The 27081-nt window shown below is 38.8% G+C and overlaps 2 protein-coding genes across 16 annotated transcripts in view; both read left to right on the top strand.

The window, feature by feature from the left end:
• Positions 1-8007, top strand: part of PRLR (prolactin receptor) — a 157252-nt gene extending 149245 nt beyond the window's left edge. For all 5 annotated transcript variants that reach the window (XM_085567886.1, XM_021551884.4, XM_085567884.1 and 2 more), the window contains 3 exons: positions 212-311; positions 1297-1366; positions 1990-8007. In XM_085567886.1, the coding sequence (XP_085424012.1) occupies positions 212-311; positions 1297-1366; positions 1990-2994 (1175 nt within the window). In that variant the 3' untranslated portion in view covers positions 2995-8007. The remainder of the gene's footprint in view (positions 1-211; positions 312-1296; positions 1367-1989) is intronic.
• A 4295-nt stretch (positions 8008-12302) lies between these two features.
• On the top strand, positions 12303-26670 carry AGXT2 (alanine--glyoxylate aminotransferase 2). Of its 11 annotated transcripts, none has more exons than XM_085567888.1 (14): positions 12460-12502; positions 14013-14098; positions 14417-14601; positions 14907-15030; positions 15880-15974; positions 17065-17158; positions 18172-18265; positions 19093-19193; positions 20249-20341; positions 21059-21191; positions 22295-22383; positions 23867-24016; positions 24357-24455; positions 25925-26670. In XM_085567888.1, exons 1-14 carry the CDS (start codon positions 12478-12480, stop codon positions 26033-26035), a joined length of 1479 nt encoding a protein of 492 aa, XP_085424014.1. In that variant the 5' UTR covers positions 12460-12477; the 3' UTR covers positions 26036-26670. The 11 variants fall into 11 exon arrangements, with proteins under 11 accessions (XP_085424015.1, XP_085424022.1, XP_085424025.1 ...); XM_085567893.1 differs by having other exon boundaries at positions 14205-14601; XM_085567890.1 differs by having other exon boundaries at positions 12460-13615.
• Positions 26671-27081: the final 411 nt, after the last annotated feature.

The raw sequence follows: 27081 nt of genomic DNA, 5'->3' as shown, positions 1-27081 counted from the left end.
TTCCTGTGCAGTACCATTAGTAAAAATTATATTCATTATTTGATATTACAGGGATTGTTGAGATCCCTCTGTGCTGCTGAAGGCCTCTGTTTGCTAATAAATTTGGCAGTTTAGGCCAATTTTTAGAATAAAAGTAATTTGCAAGTTTTTTTGGCATGCTGACTATGCATATGCTAGATGCGTATCCTTGAATAATTCTGTTTTTTCTTAGACTTTAGAGTAAAAGATATGGTTGTGTGGATCATCGTTGGTGTCCTGTCATCTCTTATATGTTTAATCATGAGCTGGATAATGATTATGAAAGGGTACAGGTAAGCCACCAATTTCACAATTACATGGAGTCCAAGATCAGAGAAAACTTTTCAAAAATAGACTTCCAATATTAGATTCAATTTCCTGTAACATTTGCCTTAGCTTATAAACTATTAGTTATAGGTGTTTGACTTAATTTGCAACTGATAAAGCAGTGATTCTGCTCCTTATAGACACCAGGCCAAATTCTCAGTTGGTAAAGATCCATCTCTATTACATCTATCTCTGTTAGATCTAAACTAATCTTTGTTAGTCATGTAATATTCATCAAATATTACTTGGAGTATCTCTGTTCCTGTAGGAGACATGTCTTTGGGTTTTGTCATAATTTCCTAAAGTATATATAAAGGTTATATTATGAGATTGTCTTTCTACCAGCTTTCTATCAATTTCCCAAATGATTTCTTAGAATCCTGGCTAATATCAATCAAATTTGAAAAAGAAAGGCATTGCAAAAATTGTTGCTTTTATACAAGTCTGACAAAAATACTGGCTGAGTAGACGAAAGGGACAGAAACTGTTGTTGGAAAAGCCATGTCCTCACCATAAATCCTATTTAGCAGTAGTCAGGTGACAGTCAAACATGCACAGACAGCCCCACTAACCCTCCTAAACTGTGCCTCACTTCATTGTTTTTTGACCAGTGATGAATTTGCAACTGTATTAAAGAACTGGAAGTTAAGAGACAAGTGACAATTAAAAGGACATTAGTAATTTTACTTCTCCAGTTGAATAACTTTTGTACTACTGGTGTTTGTTATAATACATCTAAGGGTACTTTATGACCTGTGACTGGATTTGTCTTACCCAGCTTGTGAGGCAGATAGGAGACAGAGGTCCAACTGGGATGTATAAGATGCGACAGAAGTGTTTAAAATCTCAGTCATATTCTAAGGCAAAGGGAGAAATATATATAGGGTCTGTATATATAGGGATATAGGGTCTGTATTTACACATGGTATGTTTGCTCTGGTTTTTTTTTAGAATGATGGCCTTTATCCTGCCACCAGTTCCAGGACCAAAGATAAAAGGCATAGATACACATCTGCTGGAGGTGAGTTCCACAGCTGATGACAAAAGAATTCACCATGACTTTTCCAACTTATATACTAGCAAATGCAATTACCATAATAATGCGTGAAACTGCTTCAGTTAATAATTGTTGGAAATAAGCAACACTTTCTGGTTAAACATGTGGAGGATATGCGTAAGTCAGAGTTTTGCCTTTCACTTGTAATAGGAGGGTGTTTAAAAACAGGGTTTGTGACTGCCCTGATTCCTGGGACACAAGGAAATGCCTCTGTGAACTTCCTAGTAGTTCTTATGGAAGATGCTCCCCACAGTCTTTTGCCATCCTGCAGAGTCAGGACATGCCTGCACTGCAATCTCCTCCATTTCCTTCTTGTTAAACTCAGGAGACCCATACCTGCTAAAAGCTACCTGCTCCTCCCACATTGCAAACATGAATTTTTGGGTTGTCTCCCTACTGAGGAAACTCAGGAATTTTTTTCCCCCTTCTTTCAATATTTTCTGCAGCAATAGAAATCAGGTTTAGGTCTAGCAATGTAACTATCAAAATGTTTGTACATCAAATATGTAGATTGCTCATAATTGTTCTAGTCATATAATCCCTAAGGTTGAGAATGAAACATTATATCGTGTTCATTATACCTTCAGACAGGAAAATCTGAAGAATTACTGAGTGCTCTTGGTTGCCATGGTTTCCCTCCAACATCAGACTGCGAGGAACTACTGATAGAATATCTGGAGGTAGAGGACAGTGAGGATCAGCAGCTCATGCCAAGTCATGACACTCCCAGTAAAAATACAAAAATTATGCTCAAGGAAACAGACAGTGACTCAGGCCGAGGGAGCTGTGATAGCCCTTCTCTCCTCCCTGTGAAGTGCAGGGAATCCCGCAGCCTTCCATCTGCTCTTCAAACACAAGATGTAAGAGCTAAAGAAAAGAAAGGGGGGAAAGGGAGCTGGGACACTCGGTGTATGGCCTCAGAACAGAAAACACTCCCTTGTGAGAGTATAAAGACGTGCACATGGCTGGCAGCTCAGTTACCCAGTAATCAGGCTGCTATGTTTGCCTACCACAGCACTGTGGAGGCATTCAAGATAACACTGAACACCACAAATGTGAACAATTCACCAGTTTTGGTGGGAAATGAAGAAAATCATCAGTCACTATATCCTATTGCTGAAACTGTGTATGATGATGTAGAAAAGGTAAGCGAGATGGAGTATTCCAAAACTGACCAAACCACAGTACAGGTCAGACAAAATGAACATAGTAACAAGTCACCTTTCCTGAATCCTAAACTAATGGACTATGTAGAAGTTCATAAAGTCAGACAAGATGAGGAACCAACTCTATTACTGAAACATAAAGAAAACAGTGGAAAGACCAAAAAATGCACTGTTCCAGGAACCAGCAAAGAATATACCAAGGTCTCAACAGTTGTGGACCATCACATTTTAGTATTATTGCCAGATCAGCGCAGCCAGAACACACCTGTATCTCAAGAACCTGTAGCAGAAACATCTCAGAACCCTCAGCAAAGTCAAGCTGAGAAGAACACGAGCTACAGCACAACAACTCCAAGTGACTCCAGAAGAGACACCAGTGGATCAGACTACATGGATCCATCTTCCTTTATGCCCTCCTTCAAATAACCTTTTAGTACAACACATACTTAGTCCTTACACACAGTAAAACAAAATCACATAGCAAGCAGTTGTCTAGAAAAGCCTAGCCTCTGAAAGCCTAACCTCCTATGTGCATTGTACAGGTAATAAAATAATCTGTGAATTGAGGTAATAGTCATGGATGTAAATCTTGGATCATTAGCACACATTTCTGATACAGTGAAATGAGGAAATGGATCTTGTCTGTCATGAAAAATGCACTGAGGAAATACCACAGATTCAATAAAGATGAAAATTGTTATGGATCAGTCAGCAAACCATAGCGATCTGAGCAGTTCTTACATTAGATAAATCATTGCACAACTGTGTTCTTACCTACAATGTGTTTTCTTATGAATGTATTCTGACACTACATTAAGTTTTTTTTATCTTTTTCTCAATCTTTGAGAAAAAGGAACTCTTATACATGACAAATCATATATAAAAACGAATATATTCTACAAATTGTAGTAAAATAACAAATACTTCTAAATATATTTTTGCTTTGTTTCTATGTGACAAAAAACTGCATCCCATTCATATCCTAGTCCAGACAAACCAAAATGAAGAAGAAAGCAGGATAATATGTCATATACTGCCTTACTGTATATAATATACAATTTTACTTTAATATAAGCCCATATGTTTAACAATCTATTTTTAAAAGCTATTTTTCTATTACCAAAAAAAGAGTAAAGTAAAATATTTTTTGATTTCCCAATGTTATTTAGCTGCCTAGGAACTTTTCTCTTTCCTTCTGCTGAGGCAGTAACAGGTAAACCTGTAATTTCTATACAAAGCATAAAATTAAACTTTATACTAATTAAGAATATGGAGACATTTTTAAACTATATTTCTAATATATTACAGATATATTACTATTTGAATTGTAAATTATTTGTTTCACAGGTTTTTTATTACCTGTAATTATATAATTAAAATAGAGTTTAGGTTTTGAGACCCGAGGTTCTTTCCCTTTGAATTTGTACTCTGATGCCAGTTGTAAATGACATGGGGCTCTCCTGTATCCTGCACTTTTCTCTGAGCCTGGAAGTAAAGTCTGAAGTCAGATTTTTTTATCATGAATTTATAAACATTAGTTTTGGAATCAGCCTCGAAGGTCTGATTCACACCTCCACTGAAAAAGCAGTGGGAGTGAGGAGACAAGTCCATGTACTTGGGCTGGTCATATGTCCCCAGAACAGCAGTGGGAACAGTAAGGATTCGTTATATCTCATGTAACTGAAGACAGAATCAAAATGATGCTGTAGTGGCTGCTAAGTTGCTCTGGCCTTCCTCCTTGAAACAAAAGTTTAATTGAGTCCAGAAAACTATTTCTGTGTGGTGACAGATTCAAAGTAGGACAAGTATTTAGCTAGCATCTCTAGCTTCAGGGGAAACTGAAACTTAAGGTGAGGAAATCATCCTGCACCTGTGGAGGAGAGTGTATTTGATAGACGGGCTCTCTTTTGTTAGTCTCCTTCCTGAACAGCTTTACATTTCTCTGTATTTTTATGATTTTGTGCACTGAGTAAGCCTTTCTGTGGGATCAGGTACCTGCTGCAGAGCCAGATAAAAGAGAATTTCAGATTTTGAAGGTGCCAGAAGGCCACAGAAGGCCCAGAAGGCTGAATTTCTAATTCAGCAAATCAGATTCTCACCCTTTACCTTTGAAGCCATGGAACTGCTCAAGCACAGGTTGGTAGAACCACCTAGCCTTTGCACAGGCAGGACATTAGAGCTTAACTAATTATCTGTGTGTCTATAAATGTAAGTGGTAGTATAGACTGTAACATTAGGATGGCATCAGATTTAGAGCCTGTCCTCTATACAGGCAACTTCCCACTCTCAGGGGCTGATCAGAGCAGTCTGGATGCTCTGCTGAAGGTGTGGGAAGGTATCCTAGATTCCTAATTCAACCACTTATTTAACATGTGAAGACATGAAGGGGCTACTCCAAGTATCAAACATAAAACTTTGTTCAGTTATAGTTAATAGAAAAAAATTACCATAGATACTCTGTTTGTAGTATACCTTACAAATTTCTAGAAATGCTAGAAGTACTGCAGAAAAACTCCTGAGTTATGAAGAAACTTGTGAGTGTGGAAGCATATATGCTGACAACACACTGCATCTGACAGTGTGCATAAAGATATGCTGCTACAAGCCTTCTGGGATGTGTCTAGTAATGCACAGAAGCTGTAGTATCTCGTCAAGCCTACAGCCTAAAGATGTTCCTTATAGAATAGATTTCTTATGTTAGAACACAGCAACTACCCAAATATCCAACAGCAACAGGCTATTCCCACCCATATCTTTTTACCTGAAGTTACTTTTCACCTGAAGCAAACAGACACAACAGTTAGCAGATTTAAAGTATGTGATTCATCCTGCCTAACTGTAGGCATGTGTGCCTCCAATAGTCCACACAGAAGGAGAGTCAAGGAGGTTCTGTGCTTTGTCATAAATGAATACTGAAACTGTAAAACAGTTGTAGCCCAAATTATTTTGTGTGGTGTTGAGCATCTCCCACCTTTGCTGATGAATGTCTCAATATGCCAAATCATCAGGGCTCCCTGTGAAAAGGGGAAGTCAACTGCAGTGGAAAAGGGGCATTTGCTTGCTGCATTGAAGTTCTGGGGTTCTGCTAGCTAAATGTAATTTAAATGCATTGTCATAAGTATATTTAATTCTTGAAGCTGAACAAATGTGCAGATAGATTAATTTTCCCTTGGATTTACTTATATTTTCCAAAACACCTTGCTCCTCTCAGTGGCAGAGCTTCTGAAAGTGACCTTAAACGTTTGAAAGTACATTTAAAAAATTTAAAAATAGTGTTCTGTAAAATCAAAATAACCTTCAGCTAAGTGTTTGGTCCTTTGAATGTTCAAACATTTTTTTTCTGTTTGCAACGATATTTCTGCTTGCAGGTCTTTAAGCTTTTCATTAGGAAGTACATGAGTTTTTGAAGCAGTTCTACAGAGTCAATCAGTGTAAAATTATGACACACTAGTGTGGAAAAACAGGCTCTTCATACCTCCTTTGATATCCAGAGGGATGAACAGAATTTACCCCAGGAACAGGGATCAGCCCTCTAAGTCTTGCACCATTATTCAAATTTCTCACTTGGAATAATTATTTCAAGAATGTGAACGATGTTTTAAATGCCAAAGTTATCCATGTGTCATTTATAGTGTGAACTACTTTGTAGTAGCATAAAAGCCCTAAAAGGTAGCATAAAAACTCTTCTGTGTAATTATTTTTACAACATTCCTAAGATTTAATATATGTATTTTATTTAATTACCTTTCCTTCTGTCTCAGACTAATTTTATTAACATTTTTCCTTCAGTATTGGCAAATATGATTCATTACCATACAGTTATTTACTAGATTTTTTTTTTAGCAGAGATATATTTGATGTACAATTTTAGTATTTCTGTGTAATATTTCAGACTTTAGAAGAAATACAAACTAATGAATTGGCACATGCTCAGAAAGCTCAGTATCACACATGATAGGACTTTAGGTTGGTCTTGATGATACTATGTAACTACAAAGATAATTTAATTAAAATGCAGTGAATTAACCTGATATAATGTTAGTAAGAGGATGTATGTGTTTATGGAACAAACTGTAAAATATGTAATGATGATTTATGTCAAACCAGTGAATTCTGTAGTATATCTGTGTGTCTATGTTTTAAATGGCTGAAAAATAGACAGCTGCTTTAAATGTCATTCAAGTATCCAAAGTGTGTTCAAAATGAATAAGCAGATTTTTTTTATGCTCTCTATAGCATTGTGTATGTGGGGTTTACATCATGAAGATTGTAAGTGTATTTTGTAATTTCATGGCAACTTTAAACTGATCTGAAGGTGTTGTGCAAGGAAACTGAAGTTCCATAAGCCAGTTGATAGACATCAGACATCTTCTACAAAGCCATAAAGACAAATGAAGTCAAATAAGTGTTATAAGTCATCGCATTCTCAAATAACTGCTACCTCAGATTTTTTTTTTTTTGCTCCCTTTAAATGGCAAGCAGGAAAAAGCATTTTGCTTTATGTGTAAATTTGTGACTCATTCTATCAAGAATTTTAAAATTTTATTTGTAAATTGGAATTATTTTTGTTAACAAACAGCTTGTCATGGAATCATCACTTGTGTGGCAGTGGTAATTTGAGGATGGAATATTGGAGATGTGTAGCAAATTTAAATGTTTTTAATATGGGGAAAAAAAACCTAACTAAAGAAAATTCCACTTTGTAAGAATAACCTTGGTGCCCAGATTGGCAGTCAAGCATCAGTCCCATTCCTGGCCTGAAAAGTTTTTTGCCACTATTTATATTTCCAGGTCACTAGGACTGATTGAGCCAATTTTCCAGAGGTGCTTTCATTCTGCATCTTAGCTATGGAACTTGGTATTTATCAATACTTCTATTTAGAATTACCTGTTTTCAACTGAATTCATAGGAAGCAAACCTTTCAATTCTGTCTCTCAATGAGTAAAAATGGAAAGCCCTGCTCTCAACTATCTCAAAGAGTCTCACTAAAATCTGGCTCCAGTTCCTGTGGGTGTGGAAAGATGGACTGAATTATAAAATCATTTGAATAACCTTGTGGCTCAGCCTTGAGAACCATTTTGAAACAAATCAGGGATTTTCTTCATTTTTCTGGTGTATGTTGAGCAGAAAAATAAAGATAAATGGATGCCTAAATACATAATACATGGGGATATAAAGAGTTTAAATATCATAGAAGCATAGAACAGCTTAGGTTGGAAAAGACCTATGAGGCCATAGTCCAAATGTTAACCTGGTCCTGCCAAGTCCACCACTAAGTGGCAAGAAGAGGGACAAGGCTGCTGCATGTGACAGAATGGAAAAGGAGTACAGTCACTATGGGATGGTACATGGTAGATGATGAGGGGGAAAATGCCTTTTGACTACAGCTGAAAAGAATGGAGAATGATGAGAAAATGGAAGGGAAAGAATAAAATATGAGAATAGACAGTAAAAAATGAGCACTAGCAGAACTGAGAGGAGTGATAAATAAATCAGTGAGGGAAAAAAAAAGGAAGAGAAGAAAATATTTTATTATCAACAGCGGGAATGTGCACAGCTACCTGATATAGCCCACAAAACTAGTAGCCATTTTGCCAACTAGCCTTATTGTTGGCAAAATGCTGAAATCAGCTACTATGGATCAACTTTTTCATATGAACAGAAAAAGTCCTATACATGAGAAGTAGTCATTCATTTTCTATCTATTATGAGATTTTTCTTCCCCCATCTGACACTGATCCCAGGCAAAAACAAAATTTGAAGAGTCAGGCTCAGCATCTGATCTGACACTCCATTTCCTACATTTTTAAGGGGAAAAAGTAAAGAGAAATAAAGTACACAACACTGATTTTATAAAAAACCCTTATATTATTCACACAGATATACAGGTGAGATTTATTTATCCATCTACATTGTCCCACACATATGTCTACCATTCTTAAGCATTGTTTTGTTTTTATTTTAGTATATATAATGCAATGACCTAGAAGCTCCAAGAGAAAAATACTTTGGGGATATTACTGAGCAGCCTCTTGGCATTTCTGGGCATTGTTTCAGTTTGTACCTGTGACAATGTATCTGTTAATACTTTCCTTAGTTGGAAAGTCTCTATCTTGGTAATAAATTCTGACAACTACCAAGTTAGGATTAAAATACATCTCTTCAATATGTTGCATTTTTAAGAGGCACTATTATATCTGTTGGAAGTAGTTAAGAAAAATACCTGCATTAATTGTGTGGCCTCTTAGAGTGCTGATATGCTAAAAACTGATCTTATACTCAAGATGTGGGTGCATACAGCAGTTAGATATAAAAAGGTCTTTTTTATATATTCCTCTTTTTGGAAGGTTTATTGTCCTTTTCTACTCGGTGATGCTGCTTGTCTTGGATCTTGACATTATTTAACTATTTTTTTAAACAATGCTGCTTTTGGATCTATTTTTGTGAGCTGCTGAGTACCTTCACCTCATTTTGACATCAATGAACATTGAAAGATTTCATTACAGTTCCTGCAATGGTTAGTTTTAGAGACTTGTAGCACTGAGTAGAATTTTCAGAGGATGCTGGAAATCATTGTACAAGTGACTTGTAGAAAATATCCCTTCAGTAGGATGCAAAACTATACATGTCTAGAAAAATATAGATTTTTCTACAGACAGAACTATAATGATGTTGTATCATATTTTTTAATATTCATAATGCTGTAGACTACTTTTAATTCTCATCCCTTTGTCTTTCATTCCAAAAGGGAGAGGAAACTACTGCTCAGCTATTCTTAGAAAGAGCTCCTGGGCTGATTTAGTGTTGTTTAGTTTTCATTTTGGAAAGTAATTTTTTCTATTCTAACTGCAAAAACGTTTCATCTGATATAATACAACCATCAGTTCTTCTATATGTGTTACATTGCTCAGAGATACTCAGCACTATCTTGGCCTCTGAAATATTTTTGTTGTTTTTGTGTATGTTTTAGTCACTGTGTAAGATGCAACAGTACTGAGGGCACTGTTATGAAAAAGTACAGTCCAGAAAAAACATGTTAATCATTAACTGATTGTATTTGTTCAAAATTCTGATGTGCTACGAAGTGAGGGTAAAAGTCTCTGGAAATCCCTTGCCTTTAATTGTGCCAGCAGACTCTCATAGAATCAAAATTGCACCTTCTGAATAATATCCAGAATAAACAGTGTATTCTCAGCAGAGAAAGAGATGGCCCAATACTTAGAGCAAACTTATTTCCATTTGCATAAACTATTGGGTTGGTAGATTTGAAATACAAGCTAGGCATTATTTCCACTACAGTTTCCAAATTTGTATGCAATGTGGAACATGAGAGGTTATTGCAGTGTCATTACTGTAGCAACAGAATGACTTTAAGCACAATTATTCTGTGAACCAGATCCAAATTTTTTTGTAAATTTCTAAAATACAAGAAGTTGTAAGAATTAGATTTCATACATTGTATGTACATTCTTTGGAGAATACTGGTACAAAATTAGTTGCTCAGGAATTCTTCATTGTTTTTAAGTGTATCTAAAGGAAAATGCTTTCAAATACAATTTTTAAGTTCTTAATACTGAAAATGCTGGCTTTACTAAAATCTGTTAGTGTTTTTACTTGTAAGATCAATATTGTTATGAGGTCTGTAGCTTTCTGATGAATTTTTTATTTTTTGTCATTGTAAAATCTCTTTGCAATGGTGTTCTCATTTCAGTTTAATAAAAGTTGGTGAATAAAATTTCCAGTCTGTATTTCTTCATGATATGCCACATTTCTACTATACAATGTATACAAATAAAAAGGAACATCCAGGCATCCAAGACATTCTGTAGGGCAGGATCCTGCTGTCCTCCATGGGGAAAGCTCCATGACAGATATTTAAGCAATTTTGGTGCACTGAGCAATTGAACCAGGTAACAGATTTTATGTTTCTTTATGGCTCTTCATGTTGATTTAAATTATATTTATCATTGAAATTCAGGGATTTGTTTAGCAAATGTAAAGTTTGATCAAAAAACTTGGGGGAGTCCTAAAGTGTACTGTAAGCACTGCCCTGGTTACTAGAAGGTATTAATCTCTGACACTTTGCACCAACATTGGGCAGTTTTCTTGCAAAACTAGGCTGTCCCCCAGGTTACCTGTGGTCAGCCTTCTACCTTAGGAGGAGGCAGGGTCATCAGAAGCACTGTGAAATACCTCTCACTGGCAACTGTGTCTAGTTAAACTGTGTGCCAATTTCCATTCCAGGAAATACCACCTTGACCGTTTATTCTTAAGTATTACAAGGATGTGCTGATTTTTGATAGGGCAGAGTTAATTTTCCCCACAGTAGCTGGGGCTGTGTTTTGGATTTGTGCTGAACACAGTGATGATAGTAGAGATGTTTTTGTTGTTGCTGAGCAGAGATAAGATGGAGCCAAGGCCTTTTCTGGGTGCATGAGAGGTTGGGAGGAGGCACAGTAGGGGACAGGTGACCTCAGCTGACCAAAGGGATATTCCAGACCATGGCATCATGCTCAGTGTGAAGTAATGAGTAAAGACAGGGCATTTGGAGCAATGGAGTTTGTCTTCCCAAGTTACCATTACTTGAGACAGGCTGTGCTCCCCTGGAGATGGCCCAAGAGTTTTCCAGCTTTTACCTTCCTCTCCCCATTCCCACTGGTTGGGGGTGAGTGCGTGGCTGCCCAGGGCTTCCTTCATTACCTGATAATGGCTGGTAATGGAGGAAGGAAATACAGCTTCCCACTTCTCCCATCATTGTAGGAGGCTGTGCTACATCTCTTCACTGACAAAACACAACCAAAACAAGAGAATAAGTGGATCATCAGCATAAAGCATATGCTCTCAGCATATCTGTCACTTTCTCCACATCCACCCAGAGGTATTTAACATAACACAATTCATAGAACCACATAGTGGGTCAGGTTGAAAGGCACCACAGTGGGTCATCTGGTCCAAAATCCCTGTTCAAGCATCACCCTGGAGGACACAGCAGAGGACTGCATCCAGACAGTTCTTGAGCATCTTCAGTGAGGGAGACAATTTTTACTCTGTGTGTGATTGTGTTTTTTCACTGCATGATCACACACAGAGTAAAGAAGATTTTCTCATGTTCAGGTGGAATTCTCTGTGCATCAGTTTCTGCCTGCTGTCTCGTGTCCTGCTGTCTGGCACCACTGAACAGAGCCTGGTCCATGCTGACCCCTCCCTGCAGATGCTGACAGACAGGGATGGGCTCCCTTCTCAGTTATCCCTCTTCAAGGCTGAAAAGGATCAATTGTCTCAGCCTTTCCTCATAATAGAGATGCTCCAGTCCCTTGCTCACCTCTGTAGCTCTCTGCTGGACCCACTCCAGGAGCTCCATGTCTCTGTTGTGCTCCAGAGACCAGCACTGAGCACAGACTCCAGGTGAGACCTCACTAGAGCTGAGCAGCAGGGCAGGATCACCTCCCTTGACCTTCTGGCAGTGCTCTTCCAGAGGCATCCCAGGATTGTGCTGGCCTCCCGGGCCACAAGGGCACTGCTGGCTTGTGCAGTTTGTTGTCCACCAGGACCCCCAGGTTCTGCTCCACAGAGCTGCTTCCAGCAAGTTGGGCTCCAACCTGTGCTGGTACCCAGGGTTATTCCTCCCCAGGTGCAGGACACTGTATTTTCCTGTGTAGAATTTCAGAGCTCTTCTCTGACTATCTCTCCAGCCCGTCGAGGCTCTTCTGAAGGGCTAACAGTCAAACAGTGTCAGAAGACGGCTCTGGCAGGGATAGCGCAGGGTGACATTAAGGGGACAGCACCAGACGAAGAGCGTGGGATGACCCCGGGGGACAGCATGGGATGACATCGAGAGAATGGCATGCGAAGGCACCGGAGGGCCAGCAGCACACGCGTCGGGGCGGGGCGGAGCCGGGGCGGCGGAGATGGCGGCGCGGCGGCTCGGCGGCGGTGAGGGGCGATGAAGGGCGATGAAGGGCGATGAGGGGGCGGTGAGGGGCGATGAGGGAGCGGGGGCGGCGCTGCCGGGGCCGGGCCCGCGGGGCTGCGCCCGCTCCGCGCAGCGCGGGTGGGATGGGGCGGCCTGTGCGCCGAGCAGCGCGCGTGGAAGCGCTTTCGGTGTAGCTGCAAGTCCCTTGGAAAGAATTCCAAGGCAGAACTTCCCTAATCCATGGGTTTTCAACTACTTTTTTTTGAGACTGGGCTCTTGTAGACCCTATATTCATTTGTGCTGTAAGTGGTTGTAAGGGAAGTGACATTCTATCTAATTAATTTCAGGAAACTTTATTCTTCAGTCATTTATATTTTACATGTGTTTTAGAAATTGGTTAAAACCTTTGGCTTTTAAAACAAATTTGTAACTCTCAGGAGATAGTTCTAGGTGCAGAAATAGAGTCTCTTGAAATACCTGCTCGGAGAGACGCAGGATGGGTCAGGTTGGAAGGGAACGCAGTGGGTCATCTGGTCCAGCCCCCTGCTCAAGCAGGGCCATCCCAGAGCACAAGGCACAGGATTGTGTCCTGAGGGTTCTTGAATATCTTCAGTGAGGGAGACTCCAGAACCTCTGGGCAGTCAAGCAGGGCCATCCCAGAGCACAAGGCACAAGATTGTGTCCAGAGGGTTCTTGAATATCTTCAGTGAGGGAGACTCCAGAACCTCTGGGCAGTCAGGTGTCTCTTTCTGGTACCTGTTGAATTGCATCTGCAGTTCAATGAAAGGCAGGACAGTGTGATGTTCCCAGGATTTTGGAGCAAGGATGGAAGATGGCAGCTGGAGTTGTCAGGGCCCTGACACAGCTCATGTCCCCTGGACAGCCTCCCCCAGGGCTGTACCCCTTGCCCAGGAGCCCTGTTTTATCTGTGCCCTGAGCCTTCAGTCCCTGCCTCAGCTGAGTCGTGAGCCTTGCCACCAGCCCAGCCCTGGCTCTTCTCCTGGATGGACCTTGGCCTTCTGCTGTAGCCTTGTGTCCAGCCCTGCCTCTGGCCCCGTGTGCTCCTTCTCCTGCCTGGGCTCCCTGGGTGAAACTTGGACCTGACTCAGCTCCATTTATGTGGGGCATTCTCGGTGAGCCCTACATTCAGGTCTGTTGGGTCTCTGCCCTGCTCCCTGGGACCACTGCAGTCACCCTGGGCGCTGTCAGGGTGTAGAGCGTTCACCCACTGCTTCCAGATAAGAACTTGTATTAGAAACAGATTTTATTTTTAAACTAAAAATTATTGTCAAAATAGAAGTCCATGTGAAACTGAAAACTTTAGTTTTCATGGGTGAAACATAAACACCTTTTAAAATTACATATATTCAGCTTCTTACTTATTTTTCCCCAAAGAAAACTTCTCAGACCAAAAAACCCTCCAAAACTTTCTGTGACTGTAGCTTATGTGTTCCATGAACAAATTTATTGAGCAAATATTTTAGGTGTGTAGTTTGCCAAGTGTTTCATAATTCTCTTACTATTTTATAGTTGCCTTTAGACAGCAGAAATGGAAAAGTTCTGTCTCCATCAAAACAAAAATGCCTCCTTGTGATTTTGTACCTGAAAAATATGAAGTAAGTCATGCATACTACACTGAAATTAAATAAAGCTTCATTCCTGGGTTTGGGTGATAGGTTCATCTGCTAAATATGATTATAAAATTTGCTTCTTTGAGCACAGCCCAACTGCTACAGCCAGGATATAACCTGTAGACATACCTGTGTGACAAATCTGTAATTTGAAAACATGTAAGAAACAGGTAGGTATGTGTAGAACAACACATTTCAAAAAGCTGAGTTTCAGAGATTTGAACAGCCTTCTATGTGCCAGAATCTGTTACGAGGAATCTGTTAGAAGGCACGTCTGGATACTGACTGTTTTATTCCACTCAGTCCTATCCGTATGAACGTATGCAGAAGATCCGTGAGCAAAATATTGCACCTTCACTGCGAACGTATTACAAGAAGCCATTGCTGCTGCACCAGGGGCATATGCAGTGGTTGTTTGATCATGAGGGACAAAGATATCTTGATCTCTTTGCTGGAATTGTCACTGTCAGTGTTGGACACTGTCACCCGTAAGTATGTTGCTTTTTGATTTATGGTATAAAATACAGGAAGACACACCTATGTTTGTTTTGTGCTTCAATTATCTGCAGCACTGTGAGCCTAAAACCAGAATATAATTTACAGAATTGCCATGTGTCACAGTTCAATTTCTGCTACCTTTTGAAGATTTCATTAATTTGGTCTGTTTGTTCCTCTATCTGGCACATGGTGCAGCATCTGCATTTGCAGAATCAATAGCACAGAGGTATGTGCACGTATGAGTGAGGAGTCTGTCTGGAATTCAATCCCTTTGTCTCTCCCTTGCTACATGCAGGAAGGTAACTATGGCTACCCAGAAGCAGCTGGCTCGCCTGTGGCATACCACCAACATCTACATGTACCCAGCAATCCATGAGTATGCTGAGAAGCTAACTTCTCTTTTTCCAGATCCACTGAAGGTAAATTGCTTCTGACAAGAGCAGGGGCTGGTGAAGTGGGTCTCTGTTTATAAGAAGTATTTATTAAATAATTGAGAGTCATGATATCTTTAGAGAGAAAATCTGTATGGGGAATTCAGACTGTCAGTTAAAGAGCATGAGGGTCCTCAGGGCCTTTTTTTTTAGACCCAGCTGTAGGCAAGCATAATATCCCCATATCTGTTCTGTTTATTTTCTCTCTTCACTTGTCACTGTGAGGAGGCATTGCGGGCTTAAAAATTACTTTAAAGGAGCAAAGAAAATGTTTAGTATTCTTACATATAGCTGGCCTTAATTTTCTTGGTCTCATGAAAATACACAGTGAGAATTGTTTGACAGTATTTTCTGTAGTATGTGTAAATATTTACCAGCATTTAAATAGATAAACCACAAAAGTGTCATGTTTCATATTTACTGAAACAGTAAGAAAAATAATTTTTTGTTTTCAGGTAAAATAAATTGGTGATAAAATAAAATTGGGCTAGCAGAAGAGTATGAAGCTGTTGCAATCTTAAAGACGGAAGGAGAGTAAAAAAAAAATTTATATGTCCTCTTAGTTTGACCCAACACTTCAATTTCTTTCTATCAGAAATCCATCTTAGGAAATCCTGTAAACTGAAACCCTTTGAGGTTTTTCTGTACCCTCCCAGGGCACATCAGTTGGATCTTTGTTCTTATATACAGCATAAGATCAGGACTAATTTTATCGTGGTGAGGTCACCCTGTGGCAGTGCTAGGCTAGAATTCATCATGTTATTAACCAATATGGTCTGATGCTGAAGAAGAAGGAGGTGTTTTTGTGCTGTACCGATCCCAAGCATTCTCCCACAGGTGGTTTATCTCACCAACAGCGGATCAGAAGCCAATGATCTAGCTATGTTCATGGCAAGGCTACACACCCGTAACTTCGACATCATCTCTCTCAGGTAATGCTGACAGAGCTTCAATAAACCACTCTGTGTTTGGGATCACTCTCTGCATGCCTAAAACAAGACATAACTGAGAACTCTTTCACCCCAGGTCTGCAGAGGAGAAAGCTATAAAATTACTTTATTTGACAAAGAGGAGTAAACCAGGAGCTGAAGTTTTTATATAGCATGTTAGGACTAGTTTGTAATAAAAATGCAACCTGCAATTTTTGCTTGTCTTACCTAGGAAATTATCTGATGTCTGTGTTTAGGGTGTGCTTTGATATACTTTTGTTCATGGCCAGACCAAGACTGAGCAACTGCTTCATTCTTCCTCCATTTCCCTCTCTCAGTGCCCCTGTGTGAGGGGTGCAAAGGTAGCTCTGAACAGCGGTTCAGTGAACCTCAGCAGGGAACTGCTCTGCCTGGGAGCTGATTTTTGTTTTGTTTGCTTTGCTGCCTTGTTTTTCTATCAGAGCCCTGAACCACAGTTCACTGCACAGGTATGCAAACAGCTCTTCTGTCATAATGACAGGGATGGATGTGGGCTGAACACCAGTACACTGTAAACAGTTCACTTTACTGTACAGACTAGGGGGCCTTAAATATTAGAATAAAAGGCTGTGTTAATGAAGAGCTTATTTTTCTGTTACTGTGTCAACAGAACATTGGGTACCTACCTTGTTTGTGTATCCTCACTAACCAATTTTGATTTGTATATAAAACTGAGAGCAAACCACCATCTAGTTTAATGATTGGCAGCACCCATTAGAGACAACAGCTGTTTCCAAGATTCAAAAGACAGAGATGCTTGCTCTGTAGGGATCAGGTGCTACAGCAGAACTTCATGAGGCACTGTCTGAATTACTGTTGGTTCCAGTAATTGTAATCATCTCCTCTCAAACATTTCTTCACAGTATTTATATCTGAAACAGCAGAGTCAAAAGGCAGAGCAAAAAATGGCAGTAGGAATCTCTCAGTTTCAGTACAACAATGCACATTTTCCCCAACAATTTATATCTCAGAAGCATGCCTTCTCAGAACTAATATTGCTCCAGACAGTTCTTGGAAATGAGTGATGTTGATCTGCTTTGTTGTTTTTGAATAGAGGAGGATACCACGGAGGCAGCCCTTACACGCTGGGTTTGACATCTCTGACTCATTATAAGCATGGTGTTGCCAATGGCTTTGGCTGTACAACTGTGAGATTTTTATTATTTTTTTTTAATAATCAGGGTAACTAACATTTTATTTGAGTATTTCAGCAATTACTACATTTTCTGCCCTCAAGTGCTTTATGGTCACTAATCAAAACTGCAGTGTAGCAGTTTCTGCTGTGTAAATTCAACAACAGCCAGAGTCCCCTTTTCTTCTATGTATAGTTTCTTAGGCTAATTTGGAGTTAGGACAGCCATAATGTGGGTGATCCATGATTTGCAATTATTTAGTCATGCTTGAAGCTTGCATGGGAGTCTGTGTAAGAAGCAAAATAGTGTTCTGAACCCCTTTTTTTCAAGTTCGTTTTGGCAGATCTGTGCAAAGCTGCTTTCAGATGGTCTGGAGCAGATCCTTCACTATAATGAATGGGAATCCTATTTCAGCAAGACAGGAGACATATCTGTTGAGGAGATCCACTGAAGTTAAATGGCAGTATGTTATGTCCCTGCCCTTGAGCAGATTGGAGAAACTTTCTAGAAGCCACTATTGCTGACTCCAATAGTTGCAGGGGACAGCTCAGCCATATTATTAACCATAGGAAGGCTCATTTACAGCAGCTTCCCAATCTGTCTCAATGAATGCCCAAACTCATGGTATTTCATCAACAGCAAGGATTAGAAAGCTGGAGCTGTCTCTATTAGATCTGCCTGCCTCACTCTACTTTGCAGATTTTGTTCATATTTCAGATTACTGAAATACTACCAGCAAGTCTTAAAATGCTGGCATTACCTTTAGATAACCAATATCCTGATCAAGAATGAAAAAAGTAATAAAAGACCAGTTGAGTGGCTGTTGCTGGAACAATCTAAAATTTTTGGTTCCAAAACTGTCTTGGTTATTTGGTGCTACTCCTAAGTGTTCCTCATACAAGTTCCTTGAACTGTGTTTGCCCCTTGACTCTAACAGCTGTTATTCTGTTTTGCTGTTAGTCATTAGATCAAAAGATCTCTTAGAAAGGTGTCATCAAATCTGTAGCTATTTCTCTTATGCTTGACAGACAATGCTACCAGATGTTTTTCGTGGTCCATGGGGAGGCAGCCATTGTAGAGATTCTCCAGTGCAAACTGTTCGAAAATGCAGCTGCTCTGAAGGTTGGTACATGACAAAAATTTGGTTCTCAGATTGCAAAATACTAGAGGGCTGTAAAAATAGGTTATAATTACCTCCTCAAGCATAGTGGATGTCTGGTTAGGTTTTGCAAGGCTAACCCAAAAAAAATGTTGCAGAGAATCTCAGGACCCTGCATACAAATGGGAAAAACCTGGGGCAGAGAACACCATGTTCTCAGATTTCTTCTTGAAATCCCAGTGTTTGTTTCCAGTATTTTGTCATTATCAACTCTGGAAGCTGTGAAACTCACTTCAGCACATCTGGAAGAACAGAAGTATTGATGGTCTTTTTTGCAGTTCCTAACATTCTGACAGCTTTCCAGCTTTTATATTGGAATAAGGCAAATAGTAAGCACAACAAGCAATAGGCAGAGGTCTTACACTGGGCAAGATGTTCCATACACAGCACAGTGTGAAATCTCCTCTACAGTAACAATTTGAATCAGTTTTTCTACTATTTCAACAAGTGCTTTTTATTATTTTAATTCATTTGCACACATAACAGAATGGTTTGTTTTTAGCTTTGCTGTCCCTGGTGTATGGTAGCATTAGCCATACTAAGTGCTCTGTTCTTTATTTAAGCACAGACTTTATTTTCCAGAATCCTCCTACCTGCACTAACCATGGAGTACACATTTACGAGAAGAGACACTCTCCTTTAATGTTTAGCTTTTTCCTGTTCATTTGAGAGGTGGGATTTACCACGCAGTCATACAATACTTGTTGCTTAGATGCATAGTTTAATATTTTGAAGCTAGTTTTGTGTCATATTAAGCAAATCTCCTTCAAAGTGTTTCCCCTGTAAACAGTTGCATGTCTTGCAAAAGACCAGTACATTGAACAGTTCAAAGATACTCTGAATACCTCAGTGCCGAAGACAGTAGCTGGATTTATTGCTGAACCAATCCAAGTAAGTGGTTTGCCATTTCTCAGTTGTGATAGCACAAATAGTGTGAAATACTCAAAATCTGATATTCTTTAGCAGCAACCTTACCATTGATGTTTGCTGATTCTTACTATGATTTTCTAATGCTTTAAACACCTTAAGTGTTTGAAAGAATCAATGCACTGCCTTCAAATTCCAGCTTTTGTCACTGACTTCAATGGAACTAGAATTTTTCTCATGAAATTCTACACAGAATCATGATGAAACATACACATTTTTTCCTGCATTTAAATAGTGAGTGTAATGCATGCTATTGTTTGGTTTCTATTATCTTCTTTCAATTTTCATTACTATTTCTGTAAACTTTTAACTCAACACCCCTTCTCCCTCTTTTAGTCACGTTGTCCACTATATTTTTAACAGCTATCCAGCAACTGATGGCCACAGGATTCATTCTCCTAAATTTTCACCCTACATTCACAATTGCTTTATATGTGGTTTTTCAATAGGAAAAATGGAGAATTCATCCTGGGCAAGAGGAACAATGTGAGAACTGTGACTATGCGGGAAAACTGGAGCAGTTATCTGTTTTCTGTTTTCTAAGTATTTATGTACTTGAGTCTAAAAAGCTGTTCTGGTCCAGGTGCAGGGAAAAACTGAATTTCCAAGGCAAATGTAAATTGTCAAAGTGAAAATATATTGAGGAGGCAATGTTCTAAACAAATTAACCAAAGAAGGAATAAGAATTCTGTGGTCAGCTTCATCAGCAAACAGTTCCTGGGTTTTGCTGCGTGTAGATTTTCATGGTCCTTGTTTGGGCAGTTTCTTGTTAATTGACTTGGTCTTACAATGATCATGGTCTCACAAACATTCCTGCCAGCACAACTAATGGAACAGCAGGCAGCACTGTGGAATGGGAATGCATGACCTGAGCAGAAGCTTTCTGAAGTAGTTTCATTGCTGGAGCCAGAAGCTTGTAACAGCAGTCCTGCTGTTACCTGAGGGCTGCTAGGCTTTTTTCTCAAGTAGAATTTGTTTCCTTGTTTTTTCCTGAAAACATTGTTTTTCTCTCCTGGCAGGGTGTTAATGGAGCTGTTCAGTACCCAAGAAATTTCTTAAAGGAAGCTTATCAGCTTATACGGGAAAAAGGGGGCCTTTGCATTTCAGATGAAGTGAGTCAGATTTTCTTATGTAAGAATTCTAGAGTAGGGTACCTCTGAAAGTTATCATAACAGAATCCAAGTGAAGCCTGGAAATAATCTAAACAAAATGTGATACACTTCATAGCTTAAGTTTAACACAGTATTAAACTGCATCTATCCAAGCATAGGAGCCATCCAGTTTTTACTGCCTTTATTCTCATTTTGGGCAAAGGTAATACTTGTAGCAGAATGCAGTCCTTTCTTTCTGGGAGCAGTAGATTTACACAAATATGCCACAAATGCTGCTCATGATGGAAGATTTGTCAAAATAACCCTTCCTTTTATGAGTATTGTTGACAGACAGAATACAGAAGAGACTTGATTGCTATACCTCTGCAAGTATGTTTTAGAAGTAGAATTTTCTTGGCTAAAACAATATTAAAACATTATCAAATGCTTCAAATGATTTTACATTTCCTCTCCACTTTTTTAATGGAAGCTGCATCCTATTTGTGCATCCCGCCAGGCCTAAGACATGATGACGTTATCACATGAAAGAAAAGTCCAATTACAATAAATAGGATTTTGTGTAGGACCATCTGATTTCCGGTCCTAATACATATTGACTCCAGATGTAGTTGCTGTTTAATGCAAATCAAATAGAAAGTAACAATAGAAAGACAAAAGAAACCATACTATAAAGTGTGAGAAAGTGATGAGTGTTTCTCTGAATTTTTCCTTTGAAAGGTACAGACAGGATTTGGACGGACAGGCAGCCATTTCTGGGGGTTTCAAACACATGGTGTAGTCCCTGACATCGTTACTTTGGCAAAAGGAATTGGTAATGGCTTCCCAATGGCAGCTGTTGTTACAACAAAAGGTATGAGTGTTCTGTTCCACTATGATCTAAAACAGAGTAATTGCAAAACATAATATAAAATAATTACTGGTGGAGAGATGTGCGTTTAAAAAGATGAATGTTACTTAAAACTTTATCTCAATCTATCTTTTGACAGATGAATTGGATCCTCATTGCTTCACTTGTTTCACCATGGGCTATATCAGTACAGAGCTGTATTTAAACGGGTTTAGTCGTTTGAAGTAGGAATGAACATGTGAGTGGTTTGCAGAGCTGGTAAAAGAGCCTGGAAATCCTCACTGAATTCACTGTTTTACTGATAAATATACTCTGAATAAATAGGGCAGGATTTTACCCAGCTGCTTGATTCATACGAATAGCTGGTTCAATCTAGTGAGGAAAATCTGTAGATAGCAGGTGAGAGCATATGTTAGAAGCATGACTTTTAAAATAAGTTTTGTTTTGATATCTGCTAGGCAGTATGGTTTTAGGAAATAAACATACTTTGCAGAGCCTGCTTTCAGGAAATCTTGCTGTTTTGTCTCCAGCAGAATTCGAGTTGACCCACAGTAAATTAAATTGTTGTTACAGTACCAAATGTTTAAAGCAATTCAGTACAGTTACCAAACAAGGTAACTGTAGGAGGCCACCAAGATGATCAGAGGGGCAGAGCACCTCTCCTAAAAGGAAAGGCTGAGAGAATTGGGACTGCTTAACCTGGAAGAGGCTTTGGGGTGACCTATGTTGGCCTTCCAGTGTAAGAAGAATGGAAAGGGACTTTTTACAAGAGCATAGGAATAACAGGACAAGGAGGAATGGCTTTAAACTGAAAGAGATTAGGTTTAGATTAGATATGAGGAAGAAAATCTTTACAGTGAGGGTGATGATGCACTGGCACAGGTTGCTCAGAGAAGCTGTGGATACCCCATTCCTGGCAGTGCTCAAGGCCTGGCTGAATGGGGCTCTGAGCAACCTGAGACAGTGGAAGGTGTCCCTGGCCATGGCAGAGGAGTTGGAACTGGATGATCTTTAAGGTCCCTTCCAGCCCAAACCATTCTGTGAATTCTATGATTCTGTGATTCGATGAACTGAAGGAGTCACCAGTGTTGTTCTTTTTCTTTTAGAGATTGCAAGTTCCTTGGCTCAAAACCTTCACTTTAATACGTTTGGAGGAAACCCTCTGGCCTGTGTAGTTGGAGCTGCAGTTCTTGACGTAGGGAGAACATTATATGAATTTATCTGTATCACAAAGTCTTTGAATCAAAAGATGAAAGTTGCATGTATAAGTTATATACATATATATACATATATATATATATATAACTTATATGTATATAAGTTATAAGTATATAAGTTATAACATTGTATATATTGTTATATATAACAATATATATATATTTCTATGTGGGTAATTTTTTAAATAGCTAAGTACATAAACATATGCATGCATACATGCATGGCCAGTGTGTCCCATACACAGGAAAAAATCCTGATTAGTTTAATAGCAAAAATTTTCAGATCTCTAGAAAGAGTAGGAGCCCTATAATTATGACTTTAAAATCATCTTTATCTCCCTTTGGTTCTCATTTTTTCATAGCACTACACAAATCCACAGCTAATAAAATCGATTTTCTGGTATACATGCTTAGCAAAATTTTACTTTATGCTTTATGCTTACTTTATGCTTTTACCTTATGCTTTAAAAAACCTTAATGACCAGACAGTTACAAATACCAAGGTCAGAAATCCTTTTGGAAAAAAAATTGCTTCATGAAAAAGAAAATAGAAAAATGTGCAACATATTTCTCTTATTATCCAGTAAGAAATCAGTCAGTGGGTAGTAGGTCACTACCACAAATCAATTTGTCTTGACTACACACAGAACATTAATTCCTGAAGCTCACTTCATTACAGCAGACACTGTTTCTATTCATGCTACTTTCCTGACTGATTTGGGGGTTTAAGCTATTAATAAGATGGATGATTGCATGAAGAACCCATGTTTTGGGGGTTTTCAGCTCTGAAATAACTCAGAGCCAAGTAATTCCAAGGAAATTGTTAGAGTTAGAAAGAATAAAATGAAGTTGAAAGAAAAAGAAAAAAAAGGAAAAGTAGAAACAACCACTTTATCTTCTGTAATTATTTTTAAATGTAATTTTTCTAAATACAGATGTTAAGTTCATCTAATGTTTTGTGTGTAGGTGCCAGTATATGCCTGCAAATATGAACTCTGATTAAGGAGGACAGTGTAAAGAATGAAGAAAAGATTGTTATAAAAAACATGTTGTTACTAAATATAATATTCAAGGTGTTCCCTGTCTGGTACACACAGATAAGCCTAGTCAAATTGTATTCTTCTCATGATACTGAAAAAATTAAAATATTCTGGTAAGATTTTGAAAATAATCCCTCTGGTCAGGTATTTTTCAGTTATGAGTACATGTGAGCAGGAATTACTGAATTAAATGTAAGTATTAAGAAAAATGTGAAAAGTGCCACAGAAATATCAAAGCATTATGTGCAATTGTATTCTGATGCTGTTAAGAGGATTTTATGAGAAGGAAAATGTGAGCACCGAGATAGTCAAGGAACATAGCAAGGAAGTGAGATAAATATAGTGTCAAGTTCAATGGGGATTAACAGAATGTGTTGAAAGCTTTTCATGCAACACTGTCATGGTACTTCATTTTAACCAGGCTATTGAAGAAGATGGTCTCCAAAAAAATAGTGAGGATGTGGGAACATACATGCTGCTGGAGTTGGCTAAACTACGGGATAAATTCGAGATTGTTGGAGATGTCCGTGGCAAGGGACTTATGATTGGAGTAGAAATGGTGACAGATAAGGTTAGTGACTTCATTCCTTTCAATTTACAGTGCCATTGAAGTTTTTATCACATTTTATTTTAGTTCAAATATTAGAAATATTTCCTGTTAAAATGCAGACACTGCAGTGGGAAAACATTGCTCTGACTAAAAATGAGCCAGAACACTCCATCATTCAGCTACTTCACAAGCTTTGAGTAAGTAAACAGTGATACACATCTTAACTGCACAGGCTCATGACAGCAGGGAAGTTGACATTTTCAGCTACAGTTGGGATTTATTGGAGAGACTGGAATACACCATCTTTGTCAAAAAACTAATTTAGAATACCTAAGTGAAGTTTAGTATTTCCTTTCCTTAGGACAACCGACACCCTCTTCCAGCTGAAGAAATCAGTCAAATCTGGGAGGACTGTAAAGATATGGGGGTTCTGATTGGCAGAGGAGGACTCTACAGTCAGGTACTGAACCTCTGATTATAAAAAAGGTTATCTTCTGTCCTTGTGAACTACATGCCTGCTTCCCTCCAGTTTATTTAGTTTAGTGAATAAAGTAGAAAATGTATACTCTTAGAAGCTATCTCTGTTTAATGTTGCTCATTTTAAAACTGGACAGGAATTGTATTATTATTTTCAAACATTCTGAACAAGCTCAAAGCTTGGAGTTTTCCTTCAGAGGGACAACCAAGGTAAAAAACCAAGGTACTACAGTCTATGCAATTTAGAAGAACTCATCAATACTCAGGACCGTCTTTGTACAGTTTAGGTTATCACCTGACATATCAGTACAAAACTAGTTCTTTGAGTCTGGGGAGCTTGTAGTTTTCTAATTCTGTAGTAATTAAAGGGGGGAAAAATGGTGTTTACAGCAAGTTCAGCAACAGTACAGAAGAGAGACTTGGATGTGAAGGCCATCAGCCCCCACCAGCTGCCAGCGTACTCCATGCTGTAGCAAGGACACTGCACCAGTTCCCTGAAGCACTCTGTTAATGGCAGAGAATTGCCTCAGGGCTGGCCTGGTCAGTGAAGCCCTCTGACACAGACAGAAGAGGCAGCTTCCATGTGAGATGGATGGAGGGTAGCTAAAATAAATCAGATACTGTACCTGTCATCTCATCAGTTTTTCCCTAAGTCACAGACCAGGAGGCAGGTAACAAGCTGAAACTCAGTGCAGTAAAATCTCGTTCTGTCTGGTAACAGGGCTGTTTACCTAAGTGTTTGCTTCAGCAGGAGCTGTGGGTGGAAAAACCCATTACTCCACTCTTTCTGTATTAAGTCCCATTTCAGAAAAATCTGAAATTTAAGATTCTTATGCAAAATGAATACTCTTGGAAACATAGATTGAACATTTAGATTTAAGAGCCTATGTTCTTGACAAGTGTAGTTGTAATTATAACCCTTCCTGATCGACATGCTTTCCAGCTATAGCACCCTAACTACAATATAGTATTTAGTGATTCATTCATAATGCATTCTCTTAAAAGCCTTTAAAAGCAGCCTATAATAAAACAGCAAATCAACTGACACAATGCAAGAGCCTGCCACTCTCAGCAGATACTACTTTTCCCTGCAGTAGAGCTGCAAGAAAGGAAAATAGGTCTGTCTCTGTTCTTCGTACAAATCCTCTGAGATTTTACTCTGTCTCTGTCTGCCAAACAGAACTGCAGACACGACCTACTCTACTTAGGTCTTTTGTGGAGGCAGTTAGGTTATCAAGAGGGGGTCATGAGTCAGATGCAATTCAGTGCAGTCAAGTTCAAAACTGCTCCACTTCAAAGTGCATTTATCATAAGCCTCAGTGCCTGCAAATGTTGTTCTCCTTTTTTCCTCACTTTTTTGGGGCGGGAGTGCTGACCCAGATAGGCTGCTTGGAACTATATTCTTTCTGTACAATTTGAGCATTTATTTTTCTTTTTGTTCTCGCTCCTCAGACTTTCAGAATTAAGCCTCCTATGTGCATTACTAAGAGCGATGTCGACTTTGCTGTGGAAGTATTTTGTACTGCTTTACAGAGACACGTGGAAAGAGCAGCTGCAAAATAGAATTGATTTGTTTCCTTACATGAGAGGCACACACAATCCCTGATACGTGCAACCTAGACTGGGCACTAATCTACCCTGGAAAATAAAACCACAGTGTGATGATTTCATGCTTGTTCAGTATCATAAGAGCATTCTGACAGATACTGACAGTGTTCAACAAAGGATATGGTGTAATCTGTTTTGTAAATCTACAGTTCAGTTCTACAGTGCTGATTTGTATGAACTACACACCTATTTTGCCATTATCAAAAAAAACTTGACTGGATTAACAGAGTATCAAATGGAGAGGCAGACGTGTTCTTCTTTCCCTTGTGAAAATCCTATCAAAATCAGTAATTTTTAGAAAGAGTGACAGAAAGAGTTGGGAAAGAAATTTTAGACTTAAAACTGTTTACCCTGCCTACAAGGACACACTGTAATTAGAGCATTACAAAAAGTTTGCAGATAGTTGAGATGTTTTGAATTACAGTAATTATGTTTATCATGGGGATAAGAAATCCAGTCATCACTCTCTCCAAAACACAGTTCTCTTTTCCTCCTACTGCTTTTGGGATTGCATAGCACACCCATTAATCATTTTGTAAAGGTGTAAACTCTGGAACATGGAATAAAATATTCTTTCTTACATAATCACATTTTAATGTGTAAGGTCATTGCTTACTTCGGCTTCCAATAAAAAAAAAACAGATATTGTGGACAGTCAGCAAGAACTGTACATTTATCATTTTACTTTTATTCCAACTTTAACATTGGAAAAATTCACTGACTCAATAAAGTACTGTGTCAGGTTTGGGGGAGGACAATATTCTTTAGAGGAACTTTGGTAACAGAGCATCAATACCTCTCCAAATCTTACTCCATGGGTCCTAAACAATATTGTTGCCTTTGCTGAGCACTGCTTTCTCTAACTTCATTGATAACTCCTGTGTGCAAACCAATTCTACTCCAAAATCAGGTGTTTGCTATCCCACCTTTTTTTTCTACTGAAGATCAGGCAGATTATGCCTTTAAACAGAAGCACGGTGTCTTTCCTTAGAAGTTAGAAC

The sequence above is a fragment of the Lonchura striata genome, chromosome Z (genome assembly GCF_050655825.1).
Source record: "Lonchura striata isolate lonStrDom1 chromosome Z, ASM5065582v1, whole genome shotgun sequence".
NCBI classification, from domain to species: Eukaryota; Metazoa; Chordata; class Aves; order Passeriformes; family Estrildidae; genus Lonchura; species Lonchura striata.
Note: the sequence above shows the minus strand (reverse complement) of the source record. Positions and strands in the feature narration are given on the sequence as shown.